The sequence below is a fragment of the Echinops telfairi genome, unplaced genomic scaffold (genome assembly GCF_000313985.2).
Source record: "Echinops telfairi isolate 266 unplaced genomic scaffold, ASM31398v2 ScPeMD7_29;HRSCAF=101, whole genome shotgun sequence".
Lineage (NCBI taxonomy): Eukaryota > Metazoa > Chordata > Mammalia > Afrosoricida > Tenrecidae > Echinops > Echinops telfairi.
In genome coordinates, this window is record NW_022103926.1 from 7,319,809 (window position 1) to 7,332,385 (window position 12,577).

At 38.3% G+C, this 12,577-nt stretch overlaps 1 protein-coding gene across 1 annotated transcript in view; it reads right to left on the bottom strand.

Annotated features, from left to right (window-relative positions):
* LOC101643788 (solute carrier family 5 member 4-like) overlaps nt 1-12,577 on the bottom strand; it is a 56,453-nt gene that overhangs the window by 27,348 nt on the left and 16,528 nt on the right. Inside the window, 2 exon segments of the mRNA XM_004716702.1 lie at nt 3,239-3,459; nt 10,902-10,982. Of these exon segments, the coding sequence (XP_004716759.1) occupies nt 3,239-3,459; nt 10,902-10,982 (302 nt within the window).

A 12,577-nucleotide genomic window follows, 5' to 3' on the forward strand; every position in this document is an offset into this window, starting at 1 on the left:
ATTTTTCCCTTTCCTCCCCCACCCTCCTTCATGAACCCTTGATACTTTATAAATTAATATTTTTTTCATGTCTTACACTGACTGCTGTCTCCCTTCACCCACTTTTCTTTTGTTTGTCCCCCGGGGAGTGTTATATGTTGATCATTGTGAATGTAAGGCCATCTCTTACAAGGCATTCAGAATACTTGGTATAATGTTCCTAAGACCTTTGATATATAGCAATTCTACTAAGTCAATAAAAATCTTTGTATGCTTATAGCTCCCAGGCTGCAAAGTAACACAGATTGTGTGCTCCTCCAGGTACAAAGTTCTTCCTGCCCCAGGTTGTATAAATATTAGTTATAATTTAATATTTCTGGCACTAAGTAAAGAACACAGACATCAGTAACTCTTAACTGTTTTAGTGAAATGCCTCCTTGAGAATCAAGCCTTTTGACACAGAAATGCAATAGTCAATGAACTGAACCATAAGAGTAGAACCTTGAGACTTTCACCTCTAGATTTCTTCAGAATTATTATGAGAATTCATCTAGGTAAGAATAAAATATTACAATTATGTAAAATTAATGTACCTGATTTCGTAATTCCTAATTAACAAAGTTTGTTTGTTTAAGAAAACACAAAATAGCAATTCTGAAAATGGCATAACTTCTTGATATTTTTATTCTTAGAGAATATCAGCAAATAGGGTTATCTTTTTAATCTGCTGAAAAGTATTCGGAGAGGCACTAAGGTGTCATTCAGTGCTGAGGGAGTAGACTACATTTTTAGACAGAAAGGGTAAGAGCAGACAGTTGGTAGGACAACACACATCACAGAGAGGAGGGGAATCCTATCAGTAGACAAGCAGGGCCAGGAATCAGATCTAAAGGTAACAGGAGGCAAGTCAGGGAGCATGAAGTGCGATGCAAGCAAAAAGATGGTTCTGCAAATCACGGGTGAAAGGACGCATTCTTTCGTACATGGGAAAATGATTCATTATATAAAGAAAAATAAAACTGTATCCCAAACTAACTCATAAGCAATTATTGATTGCTTATGCAATTGCAATTCAGTATAGATTGAAGATTGTAAAATTATAAACTGGAAGGTGGCAGAGACTATTCAGAGAGAAGAAAAGATAAAAAAGGCAAACAACAAACAGAAAGAAACAGATGTTGTAAAACAGAAAACAAAAAGTGAGGGGAAATTAGAAATACAAATGAAGATTAAGTTGATGAATTCACCTAGAAAGTAGAATAAACAGACCGAGTTCTGAAAAGGGGGAGAAAGGATGTCTATTAGAAAACCAGATAATCTAACATCCCAAATATAAAAATGACCAAAAGATAAAAATAAATGGAAGAAATGAAAGACATAATCCTAAAAATTATCCCAGACATCAATTTCAAGAACAAACAGGCTTATGGTATCCCAGCACAATGAACAACAATGGATCCACATGGAAACTCACTGTGGTGAAATTTCAGAAGACCAAGGACAAAGGGAAGCAGAACTCCCAGAGAGAAAAAGAGTCACGTTCCAAAGATCAATAAGTAGAATAACTTCAGGTTTCTTCACAGTGACCGTGGAAGTCAGGAGATAATCTGCCTATGACTTTGGGAGAGTGATTTCTGACCCAGATGTTTGTACATGGTTAAGCTTTCAATTAAAGAAAGGATGGAGTATAGTTATTTTCAATCACGCAAAGTCATTAAAATGCATCTCCTTGAGACCTTTTTCAGGAAGCTACTAGAGCCGTGGTTCTCAATGCCACAACCCTTTCATACAGTTCCTCATGTGGTGGTGACCCCCCAATCATAGAAGTATTTTTGTTGCTACTTCATCACTGTCATTTTGCTACTGTTATGAATCGGGCAACCCCTGTGAAAGGGTCGCTTGAACTCCAAGGGGGTCTTAACCCACGGCCTGAGAACCACTGTCCTAGTGAAACTGGTTGTCTTTAAGAAGTTATCTTTCCAACCCACTCTCCCTCTACCCTCCCAGTATCGCCACTCACACCACTGAGGATCTATATGTGACCTCCTTCCTGGGGGACGGACAACAGAAAAGTGGGTGAAGAGAGACATTGGACAGGGCAAGATATGACAAAATAATAATTTATAAATTATCAAGGGCTCATGAGGGAGCGGGGAAGGGGGAGGGAGGGGAAAAATTGAGGAGCTGATGCCAGGGGCTTAAGTGGAGAGGAAATGTTTTGAGAATGATGAGGGCAATGAATGTACAAGTGTGCTTTACACAATTGATGTATGTATGGATTGTGATAAGAGTCATATGAGCCCCTAATAAAACGATTAAAACAAAACAAAAAGCACAGCAAAGACCAAAAAAAAAAGAGTTATCAAGAAAGAAGATATAGGCTACTGGAAGTAGGAGCTGTAATGCAAGAGAGACAAAGGGAATTCCAAAGATGGTAGTGAAGGGCATCCTGGGTGAAGGTGGGCACTGAGCATAGTAGCAATCTACCAGATTTGGAGAGCCCGAAGGCACTGGGAGAAAGCAAGAGAAATGAATTGATAGAATAATTGATGTATTGTATGTATTGAAAGGAGACTTAGATGATTTGCTGATGGCTTGTTGTTTAATCAGTAATCATTACCAAGAAAAAATTAAAAACTGATCAAGTTAAGATAATTATTAATTCAAGGAAAAACAGTAGCTATAGTACAGAAGAGCAATCAGAGGATGCCATGTGGCTCAGCATGAGTTCCATTCACTAGTCATAAAGTTGAAGGACTGCATATTCATCTCATCCGAATCGTGATTCCCATTTACTTGGAGCCTGGGAGTAGAGATGGTGTGCTTGTGTGTGAGTGAGGACAGGGAGTTGAAAAAGAGATAATCGATCTTTGGAAAAGCAATAGAAGTCTGAAAAACTAAGGGGGCGCAATACAAGCATGCAATTTGAATTGTGTGTCATGTTAAGCGAATTCTGATTCAATGATAGGGTATGAGAATCTCCATTCCTAGTGGGCTGCAAGGTGGCAGCCATGCTGATGGTCCATAAAGCATCTACTTATTGCAAGGATTTAGAGAAAGAGCTAAAAGATTTTGCGTCTGAGAGACAATGAACAGGAGATAATAGGGTTTTGCCATAATAGGTTTCGCCATAACAAACCAGGTAGAACTGTTTGATTCTTTAAGCAAGGTGTTTGCACAATAGCCTCACAAAATGGAAACTGGAAGCTTTTCCCTGAAAAGAAAAAGAACAACATAAACATAAATACACACACATCACCTGATCTGTGCACCAGTACCACACAGCCACAATGGTCATTCCAAAAACCATGCCTGGCCATGGAATATCCCCGGTGACAGCATCTCGGAAAATGTGGAATGAGTCTTCCTGCGGAGTGTAGCATCTGGGGCTGATCGTCAGGTTGTCCCCCTTGACTATCGATGGGATAGCATTCATGTACTGCTCTGTGAAATTCTCATAGCCACCAATTTTGGCAAATGCTGAAAAGGCATAAGAAAAAATGAAATGTCTTTTAGAAGCTAAGCATTCATCTGGTACTCATGATGATTCCATTGTGGTGGTGATGCTAAAGCACATCAGCCTGGTTCAGTCAGGGGTATCCTTCTCCCAGGATCTTGGTTCCACTGGTAGCTATTGGGTCACTTTATTTGCACAAAGTACATAAAAACATATCTTTAAAATTTTTCTTCCTAAGATGCTCTTCTTTATATAAAATTCAGGAATGGTAAATCTAGAGATAGTCACTGGATTAATGTTTTCTTGTGGGTGTGGCAGGAAGGACCGGAGGAAATGAGCACGAATAGCAATGAGTACAAGAAAGAAGATAACGTTCTAAAAGGGATTGTGACGATGATTGCACAACACATTTTAAAATGATTGAACTATGATGAATTGCATATTATGTGAATCATATGTCAAAGAAAAGGGACCCAATAGAATACTGAACCTATAGAGCAACTTCATTTTAAAAAACAGTTTTATTGGGACATAATCCACATATACTAGAACAACATCATTGATATCACATTCAAGTGAAATTTTGCTGCAGATCACCCAAATATGGTTGCAGCAGTACATTGAAAAGGAGCTCACAGAGGTTCAGAAGAAAACATGAAATGAGTGTGGTAGTTACATAATTTCATGTCAACTTGAAGATATAAAAGTGTAGGGGTGGAGTCTAGCCTGTCAATCAGGTCACAGCTGGATGGTGCCTACCTTGTGGCATGACCTTCTCATAAGTAGGGTTCTGGGAATTTCCCTCCCTCTCTCTGCTTCCACCTTCCTATTGACGAGCCACACTGAGACCTGTGCGAGCCCTGTGATGCGCCACGACCATTGGATCCACACAATTCTGCACCCACCAGCCTGTGATCTTCCTCCATTTTGCATTATTGCATGTTGCTGAAGAGGGACTTACGCATTAGTATCAGACTGGGCTGGGATGTTTTACTGATGCATGGTACTTCTTTATGTAAAGTTCTTTCTCATACCTATATGAGTATCTCTGGAATTGTTTCCATAGTCAACCCAGCCTAACACAATGAGAGATATCATTGCTGATGTTAGGTGATCCTTGGCTGGAAGTAGAGAATACCAGAAAGATATTTGCCTGTGTTTCATTGATGATGCCAAGGTATTTGACTGTGGGGATCATAACAAACTATGGGTAGCCTTGAGAAGAACTGGAATTCCAGAACACTTCATTGTGCTGATGTGGAATTTGTACATAGATCATAAGGCATTTGTGTAAACAGAACAATGGCATAATGGTTATAAGGGAATACACATGGCTTAAAACAAGGAAAGATGCACATTAGAATTGTATTCTCACCATATTTATTAAATCTGTATTCTGAACAAATAATCAGAGAAGCTGAATTATATGAAGAAAAATGTGGCATCAAGATTAGAGGAAGGTTTATTAACAATCTTCAATAAGCAAATGACACAACTTTGCTTGTTGAAAGTGAGGAGGACTTGAAGCACTTGCTGATGCAGATCAAGGACTGTAGCCTGGATTATGACTCAATGTTAAGAAGACCAAAATGCTCACAAATGAACCAATAGGTAGCATCATGATAATGGAACCAAGATTGAAGTTGTCAGGGATTTTTTTTCTGGCTTGAGTCCACAATCAACAGTCATGGAATCTTTTGTCAAGAGATCAAATGACTCATTGCATGGGGTCAATCTGTAGCACAAGACCTCTTTAAAGTATTGGAAATCAAGGATGTTACTTTGAAGACTAAGGTGTGCCTGGCTCAAGTCATGATGTTTTCCATGGACTCATCTGCATGTGAAAATTGGACACTGAATAAAGAAGACTGAAGAAGAATCTATGCGTTTGAATTATGGTGTGGGTGAAGAATATTGAAACTATCATTGATTTCCAAAGGACAAACAAATCTGTCTTGGAAGAAGTACAGTCCAAATGCTTCTTAAAGGCAAGGATGGTGAGACTTTGTCTCAAGTACTTTTGACATGTTGTCAGCAGAGAACAGTGGTTGGAGAAGGACACTGTGATTGGTAAAGTGGAAGAGCAGTAAAAGAGGAAGGCGCTCAGCAAGATGGATTGACACAGTTGTTGCAACATGGGCACAAACATAAGAACAATTATTGGGACAGTATAGGTCTGGACAGTGTTTTGTTCTGTTGTATATACAGGGGGAACCAACTTGATGGCACCTAGCATCAACATTAAAACTTTAGACGTGGGTAAGGCATGGTCTTTGTGACACCCTTTCCATCCTGACTGAGCATGCTGAGTTGTCCATTGATGAACACCAACAAGATACATTATTACTCTAAAAGACCACTAACCCAGGACTGAAAGAGATCGTCCTGGTAATGCTTCCTGTGTGCTCTTTTCTTTTGCTGTGGAAGTGAGAACTTCCTTCCCTTTATGATGTTTCATATCTGTAGCTTTGCTGAGCAATTCTGACAGTTTGCTCTCTTGCCGCCGGGGTTCCTTTAGCTCTGTGATTAAATGTATGTACGTGAGTCAAACATGGTGGCTGCAATACAAAGAGTTAGGGAAAATTTATTTATTTTCACTTTGTTATGGAGCAAATTGGGTTCCTTCAAAAGATACCATGACCTGTTTTTTTCCTGTGCTCATGGCCTTGTTGGAAATGGTCATGACCTTCCTTGATTGGCAATACAAAAGATCAGAATAGAACTAAATGCAATTAAAAACAAACGAACAAACAGGAAAGCAATGGGAAGATTCAACAAAATCAGAATCTGTTTCCTTGAAAGAATCAATAAAATAACAAAATGACCGACTAGACTAACGAAAGGAAAAATGAGCAGAAATTACATTGGAGACATTACAACAGGCCCACCAGAGATAAAGAGGGCTATAGCAGAATGCTATTAAAATTGTACTTCAATAAATTTGAAATCCAGATCCAAACCAACCAAGATAGTCTAATTCCTAGGAACATATTACCTACTTAAATGAACACAAACGGAGGTAGAAAACATTTATAAAGACCAGAATGAAAGAAGAAAGTAATGATCTTTTAAAAAAATTTCCAACCAAAAAACTCAGGATCAGATGGTTTCATTTGGGAATTTTGCAAACATTCAGAGAAGCTTTGACACCAATTTGACTCAAACTCTTCCTGATTCATTCTATGAATCCAGATCCACTATAATGCCAAACGAGGCAAAGCCAGTGTGTGTGCACGCGTGCCAGGAATCAATACAGATGCAATATAGAATATCAACAAAATCCCAGCCAACAGAACTCAACAACACATAAAACAATTCGTATGCCAGTTGCATGTGAATCAAGTGGGTTTCTATCAAGAATTAAAAAATGGTTCAACATTAAAAAACTAATCAATGTTATTTACAACATAAATAAAACAAAGGGAAAGAAGAAGTACATGATCATATCAACTGATGTCCAAAAGACATTTGATAAAATCCAACATGCTTTCTTGGTTTAAAAAAAAACTCAGCAAAATGGGAATTAAAAAAAAACTCAGCAAAATGGGAATTGAAAATTTCTCAACATAAGTAAAGGGATTGAGTAATATGTCTGTTCCAGCCATAATCCCTTACAATAATTCTGGATTTCATATGCCTGTGCCTGGGGTCCCATATTGGAAGACATTATCTGCTAACAAATAGGAATGGGATCCAACTGAGTTCTGACCTTAGTAGAGGGTATGAATCAGACTGAACTCTTTGTTTAATGGTAATCTAAGTTACTATTACTTGTCATTAAGTAACTAAGTAAGAAAGTAAGGAATTATATGCTACCTCTGAGAGGGGAAAGAAAACTGTTTCTGGGATGGCCTAGGGAAAAGCCTGGCTGATTAAGAGGTCAATGCCTACTGGAAACATCTTGCCAGAGGCCCCAGGTCATATGTACATAAATAAAATGCAGTCTAGGGGTGGAGAATAGATTCATACATTTGGGTGAAATTTGATTGTACCATGTGACTCCCACCAAACAGCCTTTCCGTACGTGGGTCTGGTCGGAAGATACTGATAGAATATGTGTGATTGTGAAAAGATTCCATGAATATAAAATGAACCCACTGAGAAGCAGGCAGTGTGTTCTCATCACTTGCCAGAGTCAGGAGTGGCCCCAGCATATAGTTTACTCCTTCCTGACCCACCACCACGTGAGACATTTCCTTAACTTTTTGTGAGTTCTGTAGGCCATTGCAGCAATTCACAGAACCCAGAAACATGAGGGAATATACTCAAGGGAAGAGGCTGGGTGGAGGATGAAACAATGATATATTTCAAAAATTGGGCTTTAGGGACATTTTCCATTTTCAACCTCTTGGGACTAGTTTGGTATTCATTCTTATAGAAGAAATTATTACCACACGTATACATGTAAAACCAACAGCCACCTTTCTCAATAAAGAAAAACTACACACCTGAAAAGTATGTCGATTATTATATTGCTACACTTAATTGACATTGCCCTGGAAGTCCTGGTCAGGCAATAAGGCTTGGGAGAGAAACAAAAGTTTGCCAAATTTGAGAGAAGTAAATCTATCTCTGTTCACAGATGACACAATCATATACATAGAAAATACTTAAAGGAAACTGCTGGATCTAATGGGAAATTTAGTAATATTGCAGGGTACAATATCAACATACAAAATTAATTGGGTTCCTTTACAATAACAAGACGTATTTAAAAAAGAAAAGCATATCATATATTATAACCCCCTGGTGATAAAATACCTAAGAGTTAAACTAACCAGGGACATAAGCAACTTATACACTGAAAATAAAACATAACAACAAGGAACTGAAAGAGACCTATACAAATGAAAGGACATTTTGATCTCATGGCTTGGAAGACTTAATACAGTGAAAATGTCAATGCTATCTAATATGATCTACAGATACAATGCATTTCCAATACAAATGGAAAAATGAATGATCAACTTTATATGGAAAGGAAAGAGATCCCGAATAGCCAAAGCAATATTGCAGAGGAAAAACAAAGCAGGAGACATCGTACTCCCTGATAATGAAACATCTTATACAGCCTGTGCAATTAAAACAGCCTGGTATCGGTTCTATAACAGAAACATAGACCAGTAGAATAAAACTGAGAATCCGTTCTTGAGATAGTCTCTAAATTCAGGTGGTAGATACTCAGTGTCATGTTCTGGCACTCAGGTACTTGTTTAATTTTCCTCAGGTTTGGCCTAAACTTGCATATGAGCAATGGACGATCTGTTCTACCGTCGGCTCATGGCTGATAATATTGATCATTTCTGATGATATTGATTATTTATTTATGATGACCATTTCTTCCCACAGATGTAGTCAGTTGATTGCTGTGTGAAGTTCACATGTATAATCATCATTTATGTTGTTGATAAAAAGGGTTTTGCAATGAAGAAGTCATTGGTCTTGCAGAATTCTATCATGGGATTCCTCCTCTGTTTCTATTACAAAGGTTTTATTTTCCAACTAATGAGCCTTCCTCTTTGTTTCCAAATTTCACAATCCAATCACCACTAATTACCATCTTGATTGTATGTTTAATCACTTTCAGACAAAAGAAATAGGTAGCATTCTTCAATTTTTTTATTATTGGCTGTAGGGATTAGTGTGCACATTTGAGTAATAGTTTATTATCTGGATTTCCTTGTATACGTCTGGATAATATCACATCGCATATTCTTTTTTTATTAAAAAAATGATGAATGTGGTAACATTATATTTGAGTTTGTCAATCCCAACATAGTAAAACACACAATTGTTAGATTAAAAATGGCCAAATCAGTCCATTTCAACTCATAAATACCTAGGCTAGCTAGCTTTAGGTGCTTCAGGTAATATTGATGGCTTTTAAATGTTCTAAATTCATACTTTGGTCATTCCATGTTCCATGGATATTTGCAGTGGTTTCTCCTCACTTTGAGTTGTGTCCTATCAGTAAACAAAGATCTAAAAACTTGAGCCCATCCATGTTATTAAGGTTGACTCTACTTTGAGAAGGCAGTTCTTCTCTCATCACATTTTAAGTGCCTTCCAAACCGAGGGATGAATCTTCCAGCACTGTATCTGCTACTATTCATAAGGTTTACCCCTCAAATGTTTTCCTTCTTCTTGGTCTCGTCTTAGTCTGGAAGAACTGCTGAAATCTGTTCACCACTGACGACCCTGCTGGTATCTGAAATACTGGTGGCATAGTCTTTAACATCATAATAACAATCAAGCCACCACGTTACAAAATATTGACAGATAAATGAGGTGATAGCACCTATGATGGCCTAATCTCGAAGCTACATAGTAAATGTCAACAGTCAACAAAAAGCCAAACACCCCTATTTTAAAATGGGGAAAATATATGGACAGATACTTTGCTAAAGAGGAAATTCAATCGGCAAGTAAACACATTTAAAAAAATACAATCAATAGCCATTAGATGAATGAATGAATATAATGTGGTATACACAAATTGTTAAAACAATTTTCTAATGCTGGTATACCAAAAATACTTCAAGTGGATGGCTTTAACCAACAACTGTATTCTCTTACAGTTTAAGAGACTAAAAGTCTGAATTCAGTGGTCTGGCTCTAAGGGAAGGGACTCTCTCTTTGTTGACGCTGGGAAAATAAAGACCTTATTTCCTTTAAACACCCATGAACCTTGGAGATTGCAATATGTCTTGGCATCAATTTTCCTTAGGTCTAGAAGGCTCTTAGCACACGGACCTTGGGTCCAAGAACGAAGTCTGTTTCCATACTTCTTTTTGGTGATAGTAGGTTTCTCTCATCTCTGCTCACTTCTTTAATCTCTTTTACATCTCAAAAGAAATTGACTCCAGATATAACATAATCCTGAAGGTTGCATCCTGCCTCAATAACATACCTGCTATGAATCCTGCCTCATTGACATGATGGAAATTAGGATTTACAATATACAGGTAATTAAATCAGATCATAAAATGGAATATAATTACGTAATGGTGAAAATCATGGCTTAGCCAAAAGAATACATATCTTAGGGAACATGGTCCATACAATAGTACAGAACCATGAAAAACAAAGCTGTCTTCTGAACATATTATGACATGGACCGATCTGGAGGACTTCATGCTAAGGGAAATAAACCCATTACAGAAGGACAAGTGTTGTAAGGTCCCATTTTTATAAGATTAGATATTCAACCCAATGGGAGTAATTAACTAGGCAATGATTTTGAAGAAGCATTGAGGTTCTTTCCTCCCATTACCTCATGCTGAGACAGAAGAGCCAGAGAGAGCCCAACTGGCCTTTCAATGATGAGAATTATACAATGAATTGAAAAACGAGACCAGATGGAACTGGAAGAGCATGGCCCAGACTCAACAGAACACATCATCACGTGATTTGCCACTCAGGGTTCTGCTCATGCGCATGTCGTCATATGTCTGGATCCACTTACCAAACCCCGTGAGAATCAATGAGCCTATCAGCATGATGACGGTCTGAAGGGTGTCGGTGTAAATGACTGAGGCCAAGCCCCCTGTGAAGAGACAGGAATGAATTAGGCCATTTATCCAGGTGCGCTCCCTTATTTATCTTCAACCCTGGGCCTCCTCGGAGCAAACCCTAGAGAAGCCTTAGCAAAAAACACATTCAAGGCACCTGACTGGTTCAGAAGCTTGAAGCTTGTTTCCTCCTAATCATCTCATTAGTAGTTTGTTTCTCTCATGGAGTTTTCTGTCTCCCCTCTTTCACCGACTAAACACTTTTTTATGGGTTTAGTTCCATCTTTTAGTGAGTTTCAAATATTAAGTCAGAGAAAGACAAACATTTTAAATCCTGAAAGCTCCCTCTAATTTTCACCACTTATTGAAATACATAAGAACTAAAAAAAAAAAAATATTTGCAAAGCTGACTCAGCAAGAACAGGATGGGATCTAATGGAAAGATTCGGAAACGTGTCAGGGTCCAGGATCAACATAGCAACACTGGTCTGTCTTTTACATTAACAAAGAGAACTTGGAGATGGAAATCGGCAAAACAATACTATTTACAAGCTATCTGACTGCCATCGAGTGGATTCTGACTCAAAGCGACCCTAGAAGACGTAGTGAAACTGCCTTTATGCGTTTCTGAGACTGCAATTCTATGGTCGCAGAAAGCCTGGCCTTTCTCCTGCAGAGTGGCTAGTGGTTTCAAACTGCTGACCTTGTGGTTGGCAGCCTAACACATAACCCACTCCACCACCATGGCTCCTACCCCATGTACAATAGCCACCCCAAAGATAAACACTTGGGAATAAATCTAATCATAGAGACAATCTAATCAAAAAAGCTAAAAACATTACTACAAAAACAAAACACATATACCAGTATATAAATTATTCCATGATATTTGTTATCATTTTTACAATGTTTTAGCATTCTTGTTATTTCCATTCAGCTTCCATGAATCTAGTTTTACTTTTCCTCTTATGTTTGTACCTTTGCCTTGGTTGACCACTTGGCCTCAAATATAGTTGTTTAAGGAGTACCTCACTCATGGGTATCATAAGCAAATTTATTATTTGGCTGAAAGGTAACCTTCAGTGATAGCTTCAGTTGCAATTTCGAAGGATTTGTGTACATTTTAATCCCATTCTATATGGGAACTTATATTCGGTTCCTGATCAGAACGGCCAGTTGTGATTGGTGGGCACCACCTTCTGGTCTCACGTTTGAAGAGGCTGTGGTCAGTGATGGTAAATCCTAAGTGTATAATCTGAAGTCGAAGGAGGAAATAGTCTCAGAGCCTAAATTGTGAGATTCTGGTTTCCAGAAGGCTGTGGATGACAGTGGGAGCCCCAGCTACATTTGTGAAACCTACACAGGAAACGAGTCCCTGGGGATTTCCCTCGATCCATAATAGAGGGAACAAACTCGTTATCAGAGTCCGTTGAAGAGATGACTATAAAAGATCAAAATGATAAGACTAACTTGAACAGTCAGAACCTTGCCAGGTGATTTGATGCACGTTGTGCCTGATCTGATTTTCAACAGTTTCTGTGTTTGTTTTACATAGTGGGGTTTATCTCGGATGTATGTTGTCAATGAGGGTAACCCTCTTGAATTTTTGTTCTATGTGTTTTCTGTTTTT